This window comes from Neovison vison, chromosome 7 (assembly GCF_020171115.1).
Source record: "Neovison vison isolate M4711 chromosome 7, ASM_NN_V1, whole genome shotgun sequence".
Classification (NCBI taxonomy): Eukaryota; Metazoa; Chordata; class Mammalia; order Carnivora; family Mustelidae; genus Neogale; species Neogale vison.
The window spans coordinates 148123847-148148919 of record NC_058097.1 but is presented as its reverse complement, the minus strand read 5'-3'; the positions used below and the strand labels follow the sequence as shown (position 1 = coordinate 148148919).

Below are 25073 nucleotides of genomic sequence, written 5' to 3'. Positions count from 1 at the left end.
CCGAGCCTGTGAAACTGCTCTCCCCTCCAGACCCCTGTCCCAAGACTGATAACCCACGTCACTCTGCAGCTTGCCACCAGTCCCTTGTGCTGACATGAAGTGGTTTCTGATTTCTCTGATCTCCGAGTGTGAGTCCGCAAGGATGCGGAAATAGCAGTGTTCCAGAGAGCCTGCTCCTGCCCGCTGTCCACTCTGAAGGCCTTCCTTTTTTCCCTCTGGACCCTGGGCTGACCTGTCAGGAGGGCAAGGGGTGTGCTCCCCCTTTTTGCCCCGGTGGAAGTGGAGGTCTGGGCAGGCGGTGCGGAGGCGGGGGCCTCACCTGGTGCTGGGGGAAGCCAGAGTGCAGCAGGGCATCCAGCGTGGCATTGAGGAAGCTGCTGCGGTAGGGGTGTTCACGAGGTGGTTCTCGCAGGTTAAGCAGCAGGGTGGCGTTGCCCTTGGCCAGCTCCAGGAGCTCTGCCAAGCTGCAGATAGACTGGTTCTGTGCCTCCCTGTGGTCGGAGGGCGAGAGGGAGCTGGCCGTCCAGAAGGGGTCCGTCTGGCAGAGACAGGGGTACACACGGCTACATCACCAGCACCCCCAACACCGAGGGGCTGCTGGGGCACGGGGTCAGGTGACCTGCTGGCTGGGGCCCTGTGGGGGGGTCTAGGAGACCCCAACCCTAGCTTACCCACGCCACCCTGGTTTTCTGGAAGTCATTTGCTTGGGACTTCTCCCAGACGCCTGCACATTCTTCTTTAGTAGCATTTCATAGGAACCAGTCTCCCTCTGGAGTTTCACAAAGTCACAGTTTTTACCTGTTAACTCTCATCATTGCCGTCAACTTTTTCTGACGGGGGAGATAGAACCAGAACAAGCAGTGACGATCACGCCACATGGCACCCCGGCTCCAGCGGCGGGAGCTCAAGCAGGCCTCTAACTGGCCTGGCTGCAAGTCCCTGCTGCTAGGGTACTAGCGGTCCTCTGAGCTGCTGGCCACCCCCCCTCATTCCGTGGGGTCCTGCCTGTGTAGTCCATGCCTAGGGCTGGGACAGGTAGAGCCACACCTTCAGGAACCACTGGCCAGCATTGAGCCTCTGTAGGATGGTCCAGTTGAGCATGGAGGCGGGCCTGCGGGCGAGCTCTGGGAACTCTTGCTCCACGTTGGTGGTTCGACGTAGGGTGTTGTCATGCATGAGGAAGGGCACGCCGTCCAGGCTGCGGGAAGGTGGGACCCCCACGTCACTGTCCACCCAGGTCCCTCACCTGCCTGCCAGTGATCCCTCCCCAACCCCCACACACTCCTTCCCACCCACGTACACCAGCCCCCATGGGACCCAAGCGGGCTTTGCTTCTTTCTGGGCCTCAGGCTCCCTCTGTGCACAAGGTGGATGGGGTGAGTCCCTCTGGTTTTTTGTGAGCGTTAGAGTGGGATAGCAGAAAGGTGCTACCTCATTTGATAATGGGAAAGGCAATTATCTAGCTTAAGCCCACTAGCCCGGGAAGTGGTAGAACTTGATGAGAACCCAATCCATGTGATGCCATAATAGGACAGGACAAATGCAGGCCCTCTGGACACATTCCCCTCTACCGCCCTCCTCCGCTACCCCACTGGGGCTGCCAGTAGCCCATGTGGTATCTTAGAAGAGGTATGCATGGCCCACTTCCTCAGGGCATCTTACCACCACCTGCTGGAAGGGGATGAACACACAGTTCTGTGGTGTCTACACTTGGAGCCTCACACGCATGGTGCCCTCACTCACTGCACCACTGTGTAAACTGTACGTGGTAGCCCCCACTTTCCCATTCTCAGAGCTCCTCTGTTGTGAGATGGCTATGAATTCTCAACCTTTGTACTAATAGGTGCTTTTGCAATCTCTATGTTGAGAACATAGAAGTCATTTTTTGTGGTCTTTGAACATCACAGCGACTGTCTCGTTCTGCATGTGCTTATCTCCCTTACCTGTGTTTGAGCTCCGTCTTGCTGAGCCACATACAGCTGGCCTCTCCTTCGACTGTATCTGTGGCAGGACTCTAGATCCCACTCCCCTACCTCTGCTTGAACCATGAGCACCTATCTGTCTCCCTATTTTGTATCCTGGCATTTGGCACAAACAGGGTGTGGGCTCTCAGTGGCTTATCCAAGCCTCTGTCCTCCCATCTCTGAAGCTCTGGGACCTGAGGTTCAGCAGAGTCCCAAATGTGGATGCAGCAGGGATGATGGGGGACTGTGGTCCTCCCAACAGCCACACCTACCTGATGGTGACGTCAGCCTGTAACCCATACAGCTTCTGCTCCAGGGCCTTCCGGAAGGACATCAGCGTGTGCTCTGGGGCCAGCTGGGCAGGAGAGGAGAGCCAAAATTTTAGCTGATACACATCTCCCCCACTGATGCAGAAACTTGTGTGTTGGGAGGCTGGAGTACGCCTGCTTTTAGTTCCCGCTCATCCAGGCAGTAGCTGTGGGACCCTGGGCACCCATGCAGCTTCTCTGAGGCTCCATTTCCTCATCTGTTAAATCGTGCCTGCCTCACAGGTTTTGTTGGTGGGGGAGGAGGCAGGGGTGGTTAGTATTGATATACATAAATGTGGGGGTGTGAAGGCTCTTATACAGCTCTCTGCCTTGTGGCAGTCTTGGGCTGGAGCTGCAAGCCATGTTTCCTCCTGGTTACCCCCGGGGTCTGGGTGGAGATCCCAGAGGGAGAGGAGGGGGTACTCAGGATGGCAGTTTCCATGGGGTGCCCAGTTTTTGCATCTGTACAGACATGACAAGACCATCTCCTAGATGGTTCCATGGATTATAAGCCCCCAACATGTTGCCTGATATGCAGTAAGTGCTTAATAAGGGACTACTATTAATCCTATAGCATATAAATCAGAAGATTCTGGTTCTAGCCCTGGCCCTGCCATAGCTTTGTGACCATTGGTACATCTTTTTCTCCTATGGGCCTCAGTTTCCCTGTTTTCCCCTTGGGGGTGATATTCAGTGTTCTCTGAATTCACTTGTCCTTCAAGTTGGGAGTCAGAGTTCCAAGTGTCCCTCCCCGGTCTGTTTGGTCTGAAGACCCTGTCATACCCTGTGTCACCACTGGGGGTCGCGACCATACCAAGGATTGGACTAGGAGCCAGAGCAGTACAAGCTAGGCTGGAAGGGGAAGGGAGGTCTGGCAGTGAAGGGATGGGCAGATCTCATTCCCACCAAGACACACTTGTGCCCTTCTTCTCTCCCTCTGGCTGTGCTGCTCCCACATGTAACACATCCCCTTCCTCTGGGAGGCAGCCTGGTACAGCAAGGGCTGTGGGGCTGAGAAGGAATGATTCCACTTCCCTCTCACCTCACCTCTGCACCTTGGCTTCTCTAGCTGTAAAACAGGCTAATGTTATCGAGCTCATAGAGAGAAGAGAGACAGCAGCGGTCTCTATAACTGAGCTCCTTTCTTCCTCTTTCCTTGGGGCAGAGCAGCTCTGGAGGACAGGGCTCCCTTCTCCCATTCAGGTGGGCTGTGTGAGGCCCCCTCAGAGACATCAGAGACAGGCATGGGCTTGATGGAGTTCCTACCCCTCCCGCCTCTAAATGCCCTGCAGCCAGGCCTCCCCCTGAGGGGTGCCAGCGCTCCCCTGTGGGCTGCAGCTGCAGAAGGTAGAAGGGGAGACACAAAGGAGCACAGCAGGGGCAATAAATACTCCCGGGGAGCAGAGGCAGTGAGGGGGAAGGGCAGAGGCTTTGTAAACTCAGTTCTCCTGGGGTAGGTGTTGGCCCCTGGAGAAAGAGCTGTGGAAACTTAGCCCTCCCTGGCCAGCCTGGGGACCCCAAAAGGGCTCCAAGGAGCACGCAGGATTTCAGGGTGAATCTTCATCCCTACATGCCTCAGGCCTAAGCCCAGCTGGAATTCTGCTGTCAGGAATGTGTATGTGGGGGTGGCTGTCACAAACGGGTCCATACACCCAAGGGCACACAGAGGCCCTCTCGGAGACAGTAGTGTGCACTCAGGCTTGTCACACCCAGATGCATGGGTCCAGAAGCAGTGACACACTCGGGTGTAGACCCCAACACACATGCAGGCACAGTGACACATGGGGCCGTGTCAGACATGTGTGCCAGCCATTCTGCAGCCGCCTTGGGGACGTGATCAACCAGAGGCACAATGTGGGAAATTCTACAGGAGAGATGACTCCGTTTCTTTGACATATAAACAGCATATGGAAAAAAGGGAAGGGGATCACCATATACTAGAAGATACTGGGAATATGTGTCAGCCAGATGCGCCACGTGGTCCCCGTTTGCATCCTGATTGTTAACAACTCCACTGTAAAAAGGAGCTTTTGAGTCAACAAAGGAAAGCTAAACATGGGTGCATTATAAGATAATATTAAAGAATTACTATTAATTTGGTTGGATGTAACAGCAGCATTGTAGTTGTCATTATATTAAAACAACAACAAAAAAAGTCCTTATGGATTAGAGATCCATCCTGAAGTATGTATAGGCAAAACAATATGATGTCTGGATAGCTGAGATTTGCTTTAAAATATCACAACAGAGGGGTGCCTGGTTGGCTCAGTCTGTGGAGCATGAAGCTTTCTTTTTAAAAAGATTTTATTGGGGCGCCTGGGTGGCTCAGTGGATTAAGCCGCTGCCTTCGGCTCAGGTCATGATCTCAGTGTCCTGGGATCGAGCCCTGCATCGGGCTCTTTGCTTGGCAGGAGCCTGCTTCTCTCTCTCTCTCTCTCTGCCTGACTCTCCACCTGCTTGTAATCTCTCTCTCTGTCAAATAAATAAATAAAATCTTTAAAAAAAAAAAAAGATTTTATTTATTTATTTCTGAGAGACAGAGCGAGAACACGGGGTGTGGGGCAGGAGGAGCAGAGGGAGAGGAAGAGGGAGAGAATCCCAAGCAGACTCCATGCCAAGGGGAGAGCATAGCCTGACCTGGGGCTTGATCCCACAACCCATGAGATCATGACCTGACCCAAAACCAAGAACCCGATGCTCAACTGACTGAGCCACCCGGGTGTCCTGGGGAGCATGAGTTCAAAACCAGCATTGGGTATAGAGATTGCTTAAATAAATATACTTTTAAAAAAATCTTAAAATAGGGGTGCCTGGGTGGTGCAGTCAGTTGAGTATCCAACTCTTGGTTTCAGCCCAAGTGGTGATTTTGGGGTCGTGGGATCGAGCCCCGCATCTGGTCAGTGCTCAGTGTGGCGCCTGCTTGGGATTGTCTCTCCCTCTCCCTCTGTCCCTCCTACTTGTGTTCTCTAAAATAAATAAATCTTTTTAAAAATCTTAAAAATAAAATATTGTGGAAAAGAAAAAAGGGAGATAGAGGAAATGAGAGTGGCAAGAGAACTGATAAGTGTTGAATGTGGTCTTGGAGTCATTATACTATTCTTCTTTCTAGGATTCCTTATACCATTCTTGCAACTTCTATAAATAATAGAAAATTTTCCTATTAAAAAAAATAATCCATGCTGGGGCTACCCGGCTCCTTCCCTTTGGCTGAGCACCTCCCCTTCAGGGCATGAGCTTGTCCTTGGACCTCTAGAACAGGTGGGTGGGTGATCTGGGTCCTGGATGGAGGAGGGGCTGTAATCTGGGCTCCACCCACCTGAGGGGGCTGTGCTTCTAAACTCTGCTCATGATCCTTTGTAGCATAAATCTCAGAGGGGACTGGTGAGACACACAGGCAACATGGGGCAAAACTGGACCCCAACCCCAGATCCCTCTGACTCCACAGCCATGGCCTTTCTAGCTAGTTTCCTCCAGGTACTGGGACCAGCAAGGGATATATGTTGGGAGGACTCCAGGGTCCAGTTTGGGCACAGGTGTCTGAATCTTACCTAGAAAATGGGCACAGTAACACTCACCACAGGTAGTGAGGAAGAACCTAAGGGTGATTTACAGCCCCATTGGACTCAACACCTCCTTTTTAAAAGTTACTTTGTGAGGCCACCTTGACTACCCTGAAATTCAGTAACATCATGGAACTCTGAATCACTGCAAAAACCAAGAAAAACTCTCACGATGTCCTCGAGCGCTCCCTGGGGGTGGGAAGTGGTACTGCTTCTGTTAAGAACCACAAGTTCAGGGTGTTCTTGAAGGAACCCCTGGTCCAGAGAAGGGAGAGGGCCTGCCCCAGAAAGCAGGAATGTCTCCCTCTTACTGTCTGTGCATCAGGCTCATAGCCGGGCCCTTCACGTGTGCTAAGTCCTACTTCACATGGCCCAGACACTTTCCATTAGCCCAGGATATAAGATGAGGAAATGGGCACGGAGCAGATAGGGATCGATCCAGGCTCCCACAGCTGCCAAAAGACCAAGGAAGCATGCCTCTGAACCCGTCCTCTGAAGTGGAAGGTCTGCTGTGGGGTCACAGAGCTCAGACTTTGACTTCTTCCTCTCTCCATTTCAACCCTGTTCAGCTACATTCCGATTAGCAATGGTCTCTGAGCTGCACCCATCCCCTCCGGCCCCCACAGCCTGGAAGGTGTTCCTTCTGGCTCTTGCAACCCAGGGTCCTGCTGTTCTCCCCACACCCGGCACTCCCTCTCCTGGGCCTTCCCAACCCACAACCTGGCCGGGTCTGTCCCCGGCCTGAAGCCTTCCCGTGTCTCCCCAGGGCCCTCAGGATAAAAGTTAAATATTTTTAGCAAGATGCCTTCAGGATGCTTCAGGATTCAGTCCCATCTAAGCTCCCTAGCTTTTCCACCAGTTCTCCCACATACCCTCTGGAAGGGATTACTACGGTTGCTACACTATGCTTATTCTGTCCCTTTCCCTACAAGGTCCTCCTTACAAGGAGCTAGTCTTGACCTGTTTCCCCCAGAATGGCAGCTCCTCCCCCCAACTCTGTTAGGACCCTCAGGTGGCACTCACCATGGGGGCGCCACGGTGGCCGATGAGGGCAGGCTTGGGGCCCAGGTCTTTTTTCTCCATGATGCAGGGAGAGGAGATGGTGAGAGGTGCCAGGTACAAGGCAAACACAATGGCGAAGAAGGTACAGAGAATGGCCATCTGGGAGGCTGCAGACACAGGCTGTGAGTGAGGCTGTCTGGTGAGCCGTTTGGCTCCTAGGAGGCCCACCCACGAACTGTGGAGGATGCTGGACCTTTCTTCCCTCCATCTGTCAGGACCCAGATACTCTCTGGGGACCCTGCACCATGGGCAGCTGCCATTGGGATGGTGAGCTTGACTTCTAACTCCCACATAGACAGGCATGCAGATGAGGAGACCTGCAGGGCCTACTGGGGCTGCAGTCTTCGGTGGAATGTGTGGGCCACTCTGAACCAGAACCCCCCCCAAGCCGAGAGCGACACTTTGTCCCCAGGCCACCTAGGTGAGGGCAGGTAGTCATACTTACAGGTCCGTTCTGCCCGGGCGAACTGTCCTGCCACGATCCAGGAGAGTGCAGTGATGGCGGCCAGGGCCCCGACGTGCAGGAATGGTGCTGTGCCCTTGTGTATGGGAAGGGGCAAGAGGGACCATTGGCTCGCAGCCATGTCCATTTCCTCTGCTCACCAGCATCCTGTTAGCCTGTCTCTATCCATGGGGCAGGCAACTCTGTCTCCATTTTTCAGTGGAGGACACTCAGGGTGCAGAAACCCCAAGCTGTTGCCTCCTTCCTACTCTGACTTACTCTGTGACCCAGACAGCTCCCTACTCCCTCTGGGCCTTTGGAGATATGTGAGCCATGAAAAGGCATGAAAAAAAAAAAAAAAGCCATGAAAAGGCCTTGTTTGGAAGGTTCTGAGGAAGCGGCTGCCCAGCACCCCTTCCCCCCACTCACCTGCAGGGAGATGAGCAGCACCTCCCATTCGTCCTCCCACAGCTGGGCCACGGCTGACATGGCTACCACTGTGGACACCAGGATGACCACCAGCCCTATCTGGAAGGGGAAGAGTCACCAGACAAGAGGATCAGAACAGGTGTGCCTGGACAGCCAGAGTGTCCCCAAGTGTGTCTGAGAGGGGAACAGAGGTGGCGGGAGAGGCTGAGAGATACAGGGAGGAATGGAGAGTGCAAGAGAGACCCACAAAGCAGGGAGGCGGGGAAGTGGAGAAGAGGCATGACTGTAAGAGAGCCAGAGCTGGCCAGCCAGAAGCAACAGTGAGGGACAGAGGCAGGAGGAGGCTAGCGGACCTCAAGCGAACAGGAGGGAGGCTGGAGAGGAGAGAAGGTGGGAGGAAGCTGGGGGGAGGTAGAGGCACAGCCCAGTGTTCAGCCCCACTGAGGGTGTGAGGAGGGAAGATATTCGGCCAGTGGGGACATCTGGGCTCAGCCGGTCACTCTCCTAGCTCAGCTAGCAGCTCTTGGGGTGAAGGGTGACTTGTCCAGGCCATGGGGCCAGAGGTGGAAGAGCTGGGTCCCCTGCAGGAGCTGAGAGCCCCGGAGGTTGGAGCAAGCTGGAGTGAGGCAGGGTGCAGCCCCACCGGCCCCACTGCCAAGGCTTGCTCCCAGCCCCCACCTCTGAGCTTTGGCTTGGGTGGGGGTGCTGCCCTCTGAGCTGTCTCCTGGAGGAAGCAAGGAGTGTGACTCCAAGGGAAGACAACACAGGACCTCCACAGGACAGAGAGCTCCGGGGACAGATGAATATGGAACATTTCATGCAAAGCCAGATGCTCCCCAAAACTAAGCGCAGCCCAGTTTTTAACTACACCCTCCCCGCCCCCCGCACAGCCACCTTTGCCTCACTGCCAAGCCTGGCACCTTAAAGCTCAAGCCACACCTCTTCCCCAAATCGCCCAACCCCTGCTCCATAATGCACCAGTCAAGGTCCCACCCTGCCCTACAGCTGCTGTCTCCCCACTCTCCCCCTTCCTGCATCACCTTCCTCAAGGCAGCAGCCTTCTGAGAGCCCTCCACCAACTGAACAAGCCCGGATGGCGAGGGCAGAGACCGCGGTGGATCCATCTCCGTCCCCTGCCAGGCATGGAAGATTCATTCCTCCTGGGATTAATTTTCCTTTGGAGGTTTGGCACTGCAGCCCATCAGCTGGGAGATGAACGTTCCCATAAGCAGCAGTGATGAGGCTGAGGTGGGCGGGGGCCTTTATGGTTGTAACATACTGGCCTGGGGGACACGGGAAAAGGGGAGGCACAGGTAGACAGAGGGCCTGTGTGCCCGGGGTCAGGGAAGGGAAGTCCTGCTTTCCTTGTGTTTATTCTTCTAATGTCCCGGGTGAGGTCATGATCACCCTGATTTTACGCGTAGGGAAACCGCTCAGCAGAAGGGCTGGCGTGTGTGTAGTTCTGAGGGGGCAGATCCAGAAGCAGACCCCCTCCTGCCTGTCCCAGAGGTCGTGCTCTTTCTGGAGTGTCACACTGCTGTGGAGGGAGGCCGAGCGGTGTGCTTGCCATCCCGCTGCCCCCTCCAGGCCAGCCCTGCACACCGCAAAGGTCTCTGGAGGGTTGCTTCTGACAGTCTTAACTACATTTAACTGCTAGTGGAAAGGCTTGCAGTAATGCTGATTTCCCATAATCCTAGCACAATTAAAATTGTTATTCTCTCTGAGTCTTGCCATTGCTGTCGTGGCAACCATTATGCTTAGAGGCGTTACTGCGGTGTTCAGTGTCTGTGGGGTCCCCCCCTACCCCTCTGTCTCCTGAAGCCACAATAATAGCACTGACGCCCAACATGACCATTGTTCCTCACATCTGACTGGAAAGAATAGAGTTCATGCAGAAGGCCCAGGGATGGCTCGCTCGGCTCCTGTGAAAGCGGTCTTTGGTCTTCTGCACAGGTAGGACCGTGGTTTGAGAGGACAGTGGAAGGGACAGAGACACAGGCAGCCTGTCCATGCAGCAAGGGGCTGGAAGCCAGGCTTGCAGAGGGGTCATAGGGCGGCCTCCCAGGGGCAGCTGGATGCTGGGCTCTGTGGTCCTCATGGCAGGCTGGGGTTCGGGGCTCTGCACATCCCATCCTTCAGTCAAACCCCAACTCTGCAGCCCTATGGGGAGAGGCTAGCCTCCCGAAGCACATCTTTTGAGCTGTGCAACGGACAGAGAGAGTGCCCACCTGAAAGGGGTGTGGGGACAAGGGACAGAAAGCAGGTAGCGTGCCGGTAAGCACAGTGGTCGGCGCCCAGAGAGTAAATGCTTGCTAAGTGTTAGTGGTAGCATTTGAAAAAGCGGGCATTATACCAAATGAGCAAGATTATTACCGAGAGTAACCGACATACTGTGTGGAAAGTGTCAGACACACAGAATGAGCACCGAGGACACAAGGCCATGGCTACCGTGAGGAGCAGCACCTAGCGCAAGTATGCCTTCCTGAACAGCGGCTGGACAGGGAGGGGGCTGGACACCAGGAAGAATTGGGGACCCCAGCCTGGTTGGTCAGGAGGTGTGGGGGAGGCTGGGCCCAGCTCCCTTGGTAATTGGCGGTGTGGCTGCACGGTGCCCCACCCTCTTTTCTGGGCTGCAGCTTGAGTCACTGGCAGACACCTCCTCCAGGCAGCCCCTAGACTGGGGGCTGCTGCCGATGTGGTAGAGGAGTCAGACAAGGCCACATTTGGGGGCATGGCAGTGTCGGGACGGGGAACAGCCTGGGAAGGTGGGAGCTATGGTCAAAGCCCCTCGCAGCACTGGCCTCAGAGCCAGTTCTTGGAGTGGAGGGTGGGGTGGAAATGGGGCATCTCAGGGAAAGGAACTCCTGTTTACTGGAAAGCCCCAAACACACTTCGACCTTCTTACCTTCTGGGCCCCTGGACTTGGCTCCTATTTCTGGGAAACAGAAGCCTTGGGAGGACTGGGGAGGAAGGGGGAAGGTCCCCAAGTGGACACCCAGATCTGCTTGCGGTACCCTGCCTGCCCCAAATGGCTCCCTCTCTGCACCATCCTGGGCCCTCTGCTCTGCAGGCCAGCCCTACTCACGACCTGGGGAACCAGAGAGGCTCAAAATAAAGCTAACGATTAAAACATCAAACTGTCAGAGGTAAAGCAAGATGATATTGGCATGAGACCAGAGAGAGAAGTGGAAGTAAATAAAAAGCTCAGAAAGATCTCTTTTCTTCTCTTCTCTTTTCTTTTCTTTTTTCTGTAGGCCCTATGCCCAGTGTGGGACCCAGCGCAGGCCCTGAACTCATGACCCTGAGATCAAGACCTGAGCTGAGATCAAGAGTCAGATGCTTTACTGACTGAGCCACGCAGGTGCCCCCAGATCTACATACATTTAAAAAATTAGTCTAATATAAAAGTGTCATCTCCAATTAGAAGGAAGGAATGGATTACTGAACAGAGAGGACCTGGGAAGCCATCTAAAAAAGAACAAAGATAACACTATATCCCTAAAAAACTTCCAGAAAGATAAAATAGGTAAATTAAAAAAAAAAAGGTAGAAACCTACAGTTACCAAGTGATACCAGCAGAGACATTTTTTCTGGAAAGACTTTTCTAACTCTGACACAAAACCCGGGAGACATCAAACAGATGATATATTCACACACTGAAGAATAAAAAAGTTCTTATGGCAATAATACAAGCCCAGTGAAAAGATGAATCAGGAAGAATTATTTGCAGTTCATCAGCCAAAGGGCTAATTTTCTGGACCTATAGAGCAGTCCTACAAATCAAAAAGCAAAAAGCAAATCCCATCACTAAAAGGACAAGAGAGGAAGAGCCAGTTCATGGAAAAGGAAAGGTAAGTGACTCCAAATGCAGGTTCAAATGAAACGGCATCTTCACCCATCGGGTTGGCCAAAGCCAAGAAAGAAATTGGTGAACGCTTTATGGCGAGGGTGTTTTCTAAGCCCTGACTCTGGGGCGTGGATTTGTGGCACAGGGCAACAAGGCTCCGTCGCAAGAACTCTCTGCCCAGCTCACTGCCACACCATGCTGGTGAGGAAAGGAGGGTGTGGGAAACCAGGGAGGAGCTGGTGGGCAGGCGCGAGGGGTAGACACTGATGGCAACATTCTCAGTGCCCGAAGGGCAAGGAGCTCTGGTTTGGCCAAGGTGCAGGAGAGAGGGAGCAGGCTGCTTAGGGGAAAGGAGGAGGACAACAGGAAATACACATGTATATTTGCACATTTAAAGTATCTCTGGGGAGATAGGGAGATCTCCATTGCATACTTTCTAGCTCCTTTTTAATTTTGAACCATGTCAATGTATTAGGTGGTCAAACATTGGTTAAAACAAAAAAGGAGAGGATTCCTTAGAATTTTAGAATCAAGTGACAGAATCTTTGAAGCAGAACAGGAGAATTTCTGACCCCTGCTTGAATACTCCCAGCCCCTCAGGGACCCCTCCCTCCTGGTGCAGCAGGTTTAGCTGTGGATCAGTTCTGCCTAGAAAGACCTTGCTCACGCTGAGACCTCATGGGAGGGGACTGAGGGGAGAGGAAGGCAGGACTGGCACCCCAGGAGCTGGCCATTGTGCTCAAGAAGGATCTGATCCTTCCAGCCCCAGGGGACGACTCCCTGTACTGATCTGCTCCCCAGGGCTGGCTCTGGGCCTCCACCAGGATCAAGCAGGTGTGACCTGGCCTGCTGAGAAGCAGTCTTGAGCTAGAGGAGGTGACCCCAGTGGATGCCCCCCCCACCCGCGACGTGCCAGTTGGAGCAGTTCTTTCAAGTGTCAGCTGCCCAGCCGGAAGAAGAAAGTGCCCCATGAGGGGACTTCAGAAGCCCAGAGGAGACCTTAGGAGAGAGTGACAGGTGGGAGGAAGCGGGAAGGGCTGCCGGCCAGTCTTCAGGCCTCTCAGAGTTCAGTTGCCAGGTCTGACTCCCCAGCGCCTGACCTCGGAGGCCCCCTGGATGGCCACTGGCACTTTCCCCTCCGCCCAGTCCAGCTTCTGGCTCTGTCCTCTTGTTCTTGCTCCGTGTCCCCCTTCTAGCAGGAAGTGAGCCCCTCCCCTGGTCACTCTGCACCCCTCTCATGGACTCATGGTTACCTCTGTACCTTTCTACCCCGTCTCAAATGGCATGCTCACTCTGAGCCAGGCTCTGGGAAAAAAGACGTGTCCAGCCTCCCTCTAAGGCCCATGTGCTCTGGGGAAGGAGAGGCTCTCTTGCTCGGCTTTTACCACACCCCATGCCCACTGAGGTCCCAGGAAGGGCAGACCTCAGCCACGTACCTTCAGCACCAGGCATGCAATGAACGGCCTGAGTGCTGAGGCTCGGAATGTATGTATGGGCCCAGTCCTCAGTGGGGCTTGGAGGCCACAGAGAATGGCAAATTCTATCTGGCCTGCAGGGGGCTCCCAGACTGGGGAGGGTTGGGGTGGGGAAGCCAGGCAAAAGTGGACAGCACAGATGCTCAGGACTGTGGTAGGGGGGCCTGCCAGTGCTGGGGGATCTTAAGCAACCTGTACATGGGAGAGGCAAACCAAGGAAGGAAAGAGGGAGGCAAGGGCAGAAAGGTAAGTAGAGAAGAGGCTATCGTGCTGGGAGGGCCTGGGCTGTCTCATGCAGCACAAGCTGAGGTGACCGTCCCACACAGCAGCTGGGAGGTGTGAGCGGGGCCCACGTCCTGCAGGGCCTTAGTGCTAGTTGGGGCAGTAGGATCACCGAGGGAGCAAGGGGAGTGGTGGGAAGGGCTCTGAGGGGGGAGTCCCATCACCGGGAGGCGAACGGTGGGAGACCCTGGGCAAGTTTCTTAACCTCGCTGTACCTCAGTTTTCCCAACTGCAAGATGGGATAATAACATTACCTATATCATAGGGCTACTGGGAGGGTTAAATGAGTTAACAGAGGCCAGCCTGTGGGAACTCTGGTAGCCACTAGAACAAGCGTCAAGTCCGAGGAGCAAAGATGGTGCGTCCAAGCTCTTCCTCTTCTGTGGCAGCCGTTAGTCCCGTCTCCCTTCCCCCAGTCCCCCAACAGAGGCAGCCCTTACCTTGTGCAGCCAATGGAGGTTCATCTGCTGCCCCACAGCGATGTGACATAGTGCCAGGACCTGAAGAGGGGGCCCCGAGGGGGACAGTCAGGGCCCATGTGTGACCCAAAGGTTTCTATGAGTTCCCAGACACTCTGCCGCCTGCTGCCACTCTGAGCCTGGCTCAGAATCATCTACCGACCCTCCCTGTAGGCTTGGGAGTGCCCAGCTTAGCCCAAGCCTGGCCACCTCCCAGATTATTCTAGGCCTCTAGGCTCTTCCACCTCTACAATTTCTCCCTTGAGAGTTCACTGGGCCCTGCTGCCTTTGGGCTCCCCAGTGAATGTTTTGGGAGTTCAAGGCCCCAGGATTCTGAAGCAGACTTGAGCCTAGTCCCCTGAGAGCTTCTAGTCAGCCTGGGGACTGACCTGAGTCTGAGGGAGTAGAGAATTGGGAGCAGGAACCAAAGCAAAAGCTTCTGGAAGAGACAGTCTGCAGTGGGCCCTAGCAGCAGGATGGCTCTCACTGGGTCAGGAGGAAAACATTCCAGGATGGGGCAAAAGCCAGATGACCTCCCATCTTGAGACCGAGCCCCAGCGGTGCAGGAGACTACAAGGCCCTGGGAAAAGCCAGCTCCCCCCTTAGACCAGGGTGGCTCACCCTCCCCCTGGGAGCAGGCCTGCCTGCCTTCCGGGCAGCCGCACATACCAGGAGGCCCGCGATGTAGGTGAAGGCGGCAGCGGTGGTCACGAGGATGGGCACCGACCAGTCGCTCCAGTAGCCCATGCGGTTGTAGAGGTACCTGCCGGGAGGGGGAGGGGTCAGACTTGCACCAGGGAGCCAGGAGGTTCCCGGAGGTCCAGCTGGCCATCCACTCTCGTGGCCAGGGTCAGCGACCAGGCTGGGACCGCTCCGTGACACCATCACAGTTTCCATGCTCACCGGTCAGGCCAGTGAACACCCAGGCAGGCCCAGAGGCATAAAGAAGAAAACAACAATTCACCATCATTCTACTGCCCAGAAGGAACCATCACCAAGACTCTGTAGACTTCTCCTCCATGAGTTTCCCCTGATTTTATATATTTGTAAAACAGCAAAGCCAGGACCCTGTCATGCCTAGCACATGTGCTCAGCTTGGGTTTTGGAGGGAGGTGTGAGGGTTCCAATCCCCACTCTGCCTCTCACTGCAGGACCCTGCAGGGTTCCTTGAGGACAGGCCAAGGTGAAGATGCCACTGACTGTGACACTGATCTCAATTTCAATGTGAAAATATTGAAATTTGGGGGTCCTAGGATTGCTCAGATATCATCATCCCTGACTTCTTAGAGCCTTTGTTTCTTCTTCTATAGGATGGAGAGAACAAAGTGCCCTTCACCAGGCTTCCTGAGCACGAAGTGAGGCAAGGCACGTGGTACGTACTCAATCAATTCTCTTCTCATTATTCACCCAAGAATTTACTGATGTCAGTAAAAACCCCGAGGAAGCGTGACTTTCGAACAGCCATGTGGTCTGCTGAATTAATGTGCCATATGTAGCCAACTTTCTACTAATGAAAACAGTTTCCAATGATTCAGTCTTATAAATGAACACACACACACAGGTTTTTTTTTGCACTGTATTATTATTTTCTTACGATAGGCTCCTACAAATAGAATTATAGGGTTAAATGGAATGTCATTTTTAAAGCTCCTGGTAGGTGCCGCTTAGTTGCTCTCCAGAAAGACTGAACCACCCGCATCCTCCCTGGAGCTGGGGACACTGAGGCTCAGAGAAGGCGCGATTCACTGAGGGTGATCAGAGAACATGAGCCGGCACCAGTCAGTCTCTGGCTTGCTGCCGTCTTGGGCCTGGGCGGGGACACCAAGAGGACACGCTGGGGGCACCTGCCTTCCCTGCCACCCCCCGCCCCGCCCTCATCTTCAGATTCCAGAGGAAAACCTACTGCTTACACCACTGAGTGTACTCTTCTCACCATACGGCTGGAGAAACCGAGGCCCAAAGACGGGCAGGACCTGCTCCTTGGGAAGGACTCCTGAAAGAGATTTTGTCTCTTACTTTTGGCAGGGAGCCCTCCTGGAGAGCAACAGCCCACAGGGTCGCTCCCCGGCTCTCGACATCCCACCCTGACCACCTGCTTCTTGCTCACATCCTCTCACTGCGTGAATGATCCCCAGATACTGTCGAGACCTGGAGGGCCAGGCCAGGGTCTCCTGGATCCCAGCACTGACTCTAAGAAACCACAGCGACATGTGAGGGAGCTGTGGGTCTCCAGGCCTTCCCTAAGTCCCAGGCAGGCCTTCCCCCTACAGTCTCCCCCTACACCCATCCTCTGCTTGAACTGCCCTGTAACAGGGCACTTACTCCCTGGGCAGAGTGAGGAACTTCTGTGGACAGTGTGACACAAGTCCCCATCCCAGATCTGCCCACATCTTGCTGTGGGACTCTGGAAAGTTTACTTAACCTCTCTAAGCTTCAGTCCCCTCAGATGGTCCCCAAACTGTTTTGGCACTAACTGGCTTTGCAGCTGTGGGTGAGTGCTGCCCTCTCAGGGCCTCAGTTTCCCCATCCATACATGATAGGGGGTGGACCCAGTGATCTCCCAGGCAGCAACCCTCCAGTTCAGAACTGTCCAGGGTCTGCCGTGGAGGGCCAGCAGGCAACGTTTCCAGCCACGCACTACACGGCCTATGCTCTGGATACCTGGGAGGATGAATAATTGATCGATGGCATTTAATAAAGGCCAGAGGCCACCTCTGGGACCCAGGCTTATCTTGCCAGGCTGCAGGGGGACAGCAGCACATCCTTTATTGTACTCATTAATGATAGGGCCACAGCCTCATGCCGTGCAGAGGAGAGTCGATCCCCAGACTCCATTAATGGCTCATTAATAGGATCAGCCCAGAATCCTAGCACCACAGACCATCAGAAGCTCAGAGCCCTAGAAATCCCATATTCTAACCTCATGGCTGCCTTCCAGCTGGAGCTCCAGCCTCCCAGGAAGTGGCCCTGAGGGTGACCTGGATCTCTGAGCCCTCCCATGGCCATGGTCTCATTCCAGCCTCAGAAAGACCTGATGAGGGGGGAGTTAATGCATCTTACAGAAGAGGAAACTGAGCTTAAGAGGGCCTCGGCTGAGTGTGCTCATGGTCACAATGAACTGAGTTTGAGCTGAATATCCAGCAGGAAGGTAAAGACAGCAGGGGATGGCAAGCGAGGAGGCCTGGCTTCCAAGTCCCATCTCTGCTCCCAGTACCTGCGTGACCTGGGGCCTTGGTTTCCACACCTGTCTGTGGGGAAGTCCCCCGCTAGAACCCAGGGAAACTGCTCCCCTTCTCGTGCCTTCCACTGTCTGACAAAGGTAGGCCACGGAAGGGGTGAGGAAGAAGCAGGTGCCCTTGTGTATCCAGGTACGAGCCTCAGAAGGCCCTGCCCTTGGACCTGAGGCTCATGCCCATAAAGCACGCTGAGCTATCCTGGAACCGTAGCATCTTCCAGCCCAGCCCAAGGTCCTGCACAGGGATTTCAGATGCCTGGGATCTGGGATCATTTCCCCTGCTGAGGCCCTGGTCTTTTTCTGAGCCTTGGTGTTCTTACCTACAATGAGGTCCAGAGGCCCCAGACCCTGGCTGAGCCCTGCCCTAGTCTTCCGTTCTTATTTCCCATGAAAGCACACAAGGAAGGAAGCCGTGTTCTCCCCAGCTGGTCTCCGCTCCTGTAGACCTTTGTGCCTTCCAGAGGACTCTGTCCCCAAAAGCCACACAGAGAGCTCTGAGGGCCAGCCTGGGAGACAGGTTCAAACCAGAGCCCCCCAGTTCCAGCCCAAGGCCCCGGCACTGTGTCCCCCACTCACCAGTTGAATTCATCGTAGTCGTTGTGGGCCTCCCACCAGAAGTACAGCCAGGTGAGTGTGAGGCCAAAGGTGAAGGTGAGAAGCAGGAACCAGAGGCGCTCCCACTGGAAGAAAGAGCAAGGAGAGGGTCAAATGAGGTCGGGCTGGCCCCTTGGGCCACCTCCCACCTAGAATGTTCCTCCCGCCTCCCCCTTTATGGCTACACTTGCCAGGCAGAGATTACCAGCCTCTTCGTCCTCATGGGGACCCGAGGCTCAGAGCAGGAAGCGACCTGCCCAATACCACAGCGCCCAAAGCCACAAAATGGTAGGGAGCTAGGATCGGAGTTAGGGGTCTGCCCCAGGAATCTTTTCTGCCACTTTGGTTGAGGCTTTTCCAGGGAGCATTTCTGCCCGTTCTGCCCATTTCTAGGAGCAGTATGCGCATTCTGGTAATGGCCCCCAGGAGCAAAGGCCATGTCTGCCCTAAGCCTTTGCACTGGCGTGGTCCTCTGCAGTCTGTGAGGTCACATCCCTCACCTTCCCTTCCCACATACACCTGCAGTGCAGGTGTTCCTTCCCACCTCTGTTCCATGCTCCCCATAGACGCACGGAGGCCCAGAGAAGTAAAGTGACTTGTCCTAGTCACACAGCAAGCCAGCAGAGACATAAAAACCAGCACCTCGGTCTCTGGACTTGAAGCACAGGGTTCTGCCCCCCTGTACCAGGTGCCAGCCCCTCGGACCTGGGCCATGTAGCCTCCTGTCTCCTGCAGGGATGGGGGTGAGGCCCCGACACTGCTGCTTCCGGAGAGGTCTGTAGGCACTTCCAGCTGGGCCCTCAGGTTTACCCCTGCTTTCGTCTGTCCCCTTATCTCAGAAGCACAACCAGCTGGGAACATCCTGCTCTCCAGGAAACTGCTGAGGTCATCAGAACAATCCAGTAGCGGGTGACAGGAAGTCAGTGCAGAAGAGAAAGAACCAAGACCACCCCCACCTTGAGGGGCTGCAGGGCTCTGGTAGCCGAGGCGTCTCTCGCCTGGCCACCACCCGGAATTCCCGCAGGCTCCCCGCGGCTCCTCTAGGCTTTTTTGACCCTTCTAGCCCAGAGGCATGGCTCTAGCCCTGGTATAACCTCTTGATGGCTCCTCACTGCTTAGCTAAGCAGGGAGGCCCCTCCGGGGGGGTGTTCCGCCTACCTCCCTAGCTGCATCCCCTTCCTCTACCAGTTCTCTCACCCTGGTTTACTTGCCTGACATTCCCATTCACCTTTCAAGTCAGCGCACATGTCAGTTCCTCTGTGAAGTCTTCCTGGATTCCACCTCCACCACCACACTGCTCCCTCCCGCGCATCAGAGCCCCTGTCTTTAAACTCATGCCCCGTGCACCGCAATCTGCTCCTGGGACCAGGTCTCCTGATCAACTGCAGGGTCTGCAAGGATACATGCCCTTATAATTTATGACTGCAGTAGGAACACGTACAAGAGGAGGGAAAGATCATTCACTGCCTAAGACGCTTCCATCTTGTGCCACCAAGAGACACCACCGTGGAGCGGCTGTGTGTACAGTGTCTGGAGCCAGACTAATTGTCTCCCAAGCTGTATCAGTGCAGGCATAACCCCTCTGTGCCTCAGTTTATTCGCGTGTGTGGCGAGGACAGTGAGAGTACATAGGCCATGGGGTCGATAGAGGATTAAATGAGATAATAGGAGCCAAGTGCTCACAGGCCCGCAAGCCGTCAGTGCTCCAGCAGCGTCTTCCAGCAAGCTCTGCCTCCCAGGCATACAGGAAAGGCCCTCGAACCCAGAGGCGCTGTGACGCTCCACTCCCATCACCCACTCCACGCCTCGCCCTGGCCAAGAGGGTCTGAGTTTGGGTGACAGTGAAAGCAGCCTCCTCCATTCACTGTCAAATGCAGAGCTCGGGCTGCCTTGCTTTGCCCCACTTTATACATAAACAGAGCCATGGAGGTCATAGCTCCCTGGAAATGGGGAGGTGGTGGCTTCTCAGACGGGTGAGCACTTGTGTCTGTCCCACCCAGACAGAGAGCAGCACGAGCCCTGGCTCCAGGCCCATGAGGCTCAGCTTTGCTTAGGAATGGAGAAACCCCAGATGGGAGCAGGGCAAGCCGTGGGTCTTCCTGGAGCACTGGAACCCTGACAGCCACCCATGAACAGCTGGCATGCTTCCAGGGAACAGAGAAGGGCCAGGCTTCAGCCGTGGGGGCTGAGGGCTATGGAGTGCCCCATCAGAGCCAGCACCCCAGCCTGGCAGGCCTAGCATCCCCTGGGCCTCGACTTTCTCAGAGTTCTTCTTGCTGCCTCCAGTCCCCATTTGCTCACAAATATGAATTCATTCGCCGCCGCCAACCACCCCCCCAACCCCCCAATTTCCTGCAGAGTGCAACTGGCTGGTCCCAGGCCAGCTTAAACATTGGTCTTCCAAGACTGAGCCACCTCTGGTCATGCCCCAGCTCAAAAGTCTCACGGACTTCAGCTGTCCTCTGTGCCCGCACCTGGGCCTTAGAGGCCACGCACCAAATAGCCCCCAGTTCCTCACACAGGCTCTCACAGGCATCATTCATGCTTCTGCACAAGCCAGACCCTCCATTTAGAAGGCAAGCCCTCTGGTTCACGGGGCGACCTTCCTCCTCCCTGTAGCCTTCCCTCTCCCAGCAGGGAGAACCTCCTCTCCACAGAGTTTCCAGAACCATGGCCCCCATGTCTGTTTGGGCAGAGACCCCGCAGCTCTGTAGTTGCCTCTGTGGGTCTTCTCTGCTCCACCGTAAGTGCCTTTGAGATCTGGGTGGTCTTCACATTCCCCGGGTGGGGTGGGAGCATAAGAAAGATTTGATAAGGAAACGATAGCTGAGAAAGACCCTTTCTCCCACTCCGGCATGAGGACACCCACCCAGGAGAGGTTTCACGGGGGGCTAACCACCCATCCCCCACAGAGGGGCCCATGGGCTTCTGTGCAGCCCCAGCTGCCAGTGGTGGTGGGGGGGACATCTGTCCACAGAGATCGTCCACCTCAGCAGGGGCAAGGCTGCTGTAGCTGTGGTCCATAGATAAGGTTCTGAGGGGGCTCTGGGTGAGGGGTGAGCCTCAGCCAATGATGGGTCCTATCCCAGGCAAGCAACCTGAATTCAGGGACCATGGCAGGTTAGAGAACCCACTCCAGGGGCTGGGAAGGGGGCCTAGGGTGAGGTTTGATGCAGGACCCGGGGGCAATTCCAACAGATGGCCAGGGAGACCACAGAGGTTGGGGGGCCCACAGCAGACAGGAGCCCTCTGCACTGAGGACCACTGTCCCACTTGGCCATATCCTGACAGCAGGGCAGGGAGGACAAAGCAAGACTGAGGAACTGCCCTGCCCTGGGCCTGGACAGGGTCCCGGATGAGAAAACTTGAGATGGCAGGTGGGTGAGACACCCAGGGTATGGAGGAGATGGGGGCCAGGCCTAAGCAACAAGGAGCTAGGAACCCCATTACCAGAACTAGGCATGAGCTGGGGTTGGGGGCCACCTAGAGATGAAAATCTTGGGAGCTGGAAGGTGGGGGCTCCAAGGCCACAAGGAGCCCACAGATGGGGATGGAGAGGCCCAATCCCAGTGGGGAGGCGGCAGGTCACTGTAAGAACAATCAGAGGAAAAATGTGGATGGTAGGGGCTGGAAGAAAGGGGAAGGGAAGGCCAGGAACTAGCAGAGGAAGAGGCGGGCAGCAGCTCCACTAACAAAGGGGCTCCAGACAGCAGCACAGGTCCTTGTTGGGGCTACGACAGGAGAGAGGCCTGGGCCTCCTCCCGGGAGGAGTGCGCTCCGGGGTCACGGCCAGCTGTGAGGGATGGTGGACCCGCTGGCCCTCCCTCACCTCTCCCAGTCTGCACAGGGCTTAGGGGTCTCTATCTGTGGGTTTTTATTCCCATCCAAGAGCAAATGAAGACCCCAAGCCTCGGAGAAGGGCCAGTACATACAGCTGAGTGAGCAGTGGACCCCATCACTAAGAAGGGGCACTCATGATGCTTACCATCAGTATGTATTTTTATCATGGCCCTTTCCCAGCAGACCCTGGACATGGCCCTGGAGGAGGGCAGCCGTTTGCTAATTTCACCAAGGCTCAAATATGCATGAGTAGAGGGGAGTCAGAGGTTGAGCGACATACCCAAGGTCACCTAGTAGGGGAAGCTGGAGGTGGGATTGAACCCAGACATCCTGATGGAAGCAGTCCTCTGCGGGTCCCCTTTGAGAGCCAGCCCTGTACAGCTCTTCCCCTAAACCCACCCTTGCCAGCTGGGACTGTTGCCCGGTATAGTTGCCCAGTGTGGGTCACTGCGATTCCTCGCTCCTCTCTCCCTGGGCTCCACACTGGGCCAAATCTCCTTCTCCTTCAGGGAGCGCCCCCATCCCTCCAGCCCTTGAAGACCTTTTCCTGAGCAATTCTGCACGGGCTCTCGGTACCCACCAACTTGGCCTTCAATCCTGTTCTGAAATCTGGAGATGAAAAGAGCCTGGGCTCGGGAGGCAGATGGACCAGTCTCTGCCTCTTGGGCAAGTGAACCCCTCTGGGCCTCAGTTTCCTCATCTGCAAAATGGGAAAATAACCCCCTACCTTGCAGGGCTGATATTGAGTATATGTCAGTGGCATAGGGGAGGTACATAAAAGGGCACCATTCCCTGGGCTGTGGACTCCTTTAGGGCAGGGATGGCTGAACTAGGTCTGTGTGACCTGGGCCCACAGAGCACAGGTGGCGTTCGGACCTTGGGTAAAGAACAGAAGAGGGTGCCAGCATGACTGACCCAGAAAGGCTTTGGGCCAGTAGCGGACAAGGTCATCACCAACCCAGACGTAGCCTCAGGCTGAGGCCGCGGGCCTCCAGGAACCAAGGGAAGGAGGTCCTATGATACGCAGCCGCTTTCCTTCAGAACCTTCTAGCCGCCGGAGCAGAACAAAGGTCAGGTAGTCCCTGAACTGACCGGGCACAAGGGGAAGCGGAGAGCAGCGGGAAGGGGCCAGGCCCTGGCTGTGAGCTCACTAGGCTGCTCCATCCCTGAACCAGCAGCAGTGGGAGAGAGAACCACAGAGGCCCCAGAGGCCAGGGCATCCAGCCCCGTGCCCCCTGCCTCATCTCCTCCTATGCTTGTCCCCCGCTCCCCCCCAGGAAGGCCAGTCCCTCCATCTCGCACCAAGCCACAGTGTGCCAATTTCCCAGAGGCCACTTCTCCTCCTCGCTGTCTCCTGCTGATGGTCACGTCTTCTCCTCACCCCTCTCCGTGTCTGTCCCGCCCACCCCAGAGCCTTCTGCCTTCAGAGAAAAACCTGCCATGCTGAAAGAGCTTGCAAGCAGCAGGGTCTCATGCAGCCACAAAGCCTGGGCTGCAGCCACATCCCCTGCACAGGAAGTGTGGGCCCAGGCCCTGCAGCTTGCTGCTCACCTCAGGTCCCTGCTGGCCCCACGCTGCAGCCCCGAGCCAGGATGCACCCCCTCAACCACCCCCCAACTCCCCAGCACCCAGGGTCCAGAAGTCAGCCTTGGCTTGCCCACAGACTTCAGTGTCACAGGACGGCAGAGCCAGCACTGGGTGCTGGCCTCTTGTTCCCCAGCTGTCACCACCCACCCCCCTTTCCCCGGGCAGAGACTGCCTCTGAGCCTCCAGGAGAGGTGCCCGCCCTGTGTCTCTTCCTGCAGCTCCAAGGGTGGGTGCTCTCCCTCTGAACTGAACGTCCTTCCTTCAGAGACAGCAGCCGGATAGGGACACGCTGCCTCTGGGAACCCAGCAACACTGGTTTCGGACCCCAGACTGGCCACCAGGAGAAGACATGCATTTATTCTCTTGAGCACCAGCTGCCTGCACCGTAAAATGAGGACAGCAGGTTGGCAAGGCGGCACAGACCCGCAAGGACCTGCCTGTCCCTGTGTCCCTCCCTGAGGTGCCACTGACCTCTGCCCCCTCCACGGCCTCCCTGAAGCTGGCTCTCCGATACCACACAGAACAAGTCCAGCCAAGGGGCAAGAAATATTGGGGTCAGATGACGAGGGGGTGGGAGGAATGCACGCAAGAGCCACTGGACTGTACTTCTCAGACCTCTTCCCCCCAAGCCTCGGGGCTGTGTGCCACGAGCTTAGGATCAAGCCTCAGCTTCCTCCTCTGTTCACGGGGATGACATCACCTCCACGTCATGGGAGGGCTGCCAGGCCCGCATGTGATTACAGATGTAAGCTGTAAGTTGCCAAATCCATGGTTGTTCCTTTAATTATCATTTCACATCTGACAGCCCTTTAATTACGTGAAGACAGTGATCAAGACTACCACCCCCCCGCCACCCCCCCTGCCCTACACCAGATTTTTTCCGGCTGCTGAGGACAGCCAGTAGCTCACCTGCCCCCAGCCTAGGGTGGGTGCCAGGGTCGGCCGGGTACACGGATGCCCCGCGCCCACTCCCAGCCCCACAGTGCCAGCTGCGGGAGGACAGAGCCCTGCATGAGCTCTTCACAGGGTGGGGGCAGGGTGCTCCTGAGACACCCCCGCCTGCTCCATCTCCTTTCATCCTCTCTTCTCTCAGCTCTGCAAAGCAGGCGCTAGAGCTGGAGGAAAGCAGGGCTTGGAGAGGGGAAGTGACTTGCCCAAGGCCACAAAGGGCAACCCTAAGAGTGAAGCCAGAATTCACACCCAGGTCTGAGTGCCTTCAGCATCTCCAACTATCCCAGAGCAATGGTAAGTAGGACAGGTAATTATCCTTGTCTGACCAAGGAGGAAGTTGGCTCAGAGGGGTAAGGCCTGGCCCAAGTTCACCAAGTGAGTCATAGGCAGTGCCAGGCCAGGAACCCTGGAATTTCAGTTAGAAAAGTGTTCAGAGACCATCTCGCCTCATCCTCTACAGACCCCATTCTGAAATGGAGAAACTGAGACCTGAAGAAGGGGAATAGCCTAGAAGCAAGGACACAAGATCAAGACATGGTAAATCAGTACGGAAAGGATGGCGCATTTAACAGATGGTGTTGGGACCTCTGGACATCCATTTGTTAAAAATTTAGACCCCTACCTCACACTCCATACCAAACCAAATCCCAGCATCTGTGTCCTTGCCACCACTCTCTTCTAGTCACCCTAGACACACGTGCTGAGCCCTGCCTGCACAGTGGAAGGTGAATGAGGTCTGGAATCCCGTTGGAACAAACCCCACAGATGACCAAGCAGACAGCAGGCAGCTCCAGTCCTAGGAACTGGTGTGGAGAATAGGACTGCTCAGGAGAGCACAGCCAATTACAGGAGGGGGGCAGCCTGGAGGGCTTCCTGGAGGAGGAGATGCTTGCAATAAAGGTGGAAGGAAAGGGCTTGCTGAGATGACAGGTCAGGGGGCCTGGATTGGGGCAGAGGGAGGGAGTAGAAGTATGATGGCGCAGAGCTCAGCAGCTTTTATTTGGGGGAACTGGCTTCCTTTCCTATGGGCGTATAAAAG

General features: G+C 55.5%; 1 protein-coding gene across 4 annotated transcripts in view; it reads right to left on the bottom strand.

Moving 5' to 3' along the window:
• Positions 1 to 25073, bottom strand: part of GDPD5 (glycerophosphodiester phosphodiesterase domain containing 5) — an 82614-nt gene that overhangs the window by 8609 nt on the left and 48932 nt on the right. For all 4 annotated transcript variants that reach the window (XM_044258515.1, XM_044258513.1, XM_044258517.1 and 1 more), the window contains 9 exons: positions 17639 to 17742; positions 14497 to 14590; positions 13810 to 13869; positions 7766 to 7864; positions 7340 to 7433; positions 6856 to 7001; positions 2237 to 2319; positions 1048 to 1198; positions 320 to 538 (listed from right to left, as the gene is read on the bottom strand). In XM_044258515.1, coding sequence (XP_044114450.1) covers positions 320 to 538; positions 1048 to 1198; positions 2237 to 2319; positions 6856 to 7001; positions 7340 to 7433; positions 7766 to 7864; positions 13810 to 13869; positions 14497 to 14590; positions 17639 to 17742 — 1050 coding nt within the window. The remainder of the gene's footprint in view (positions 1 to 319; positions 539 to 1047; positions 1199 to 2236; positions 2320 to 6855; positions 7002 to 7339; positions 7434 to 7765; positions 7865 to 13809; positions 13870 to 14496; positions 14591 to 17638; positions 17743 to 25073) is intronic.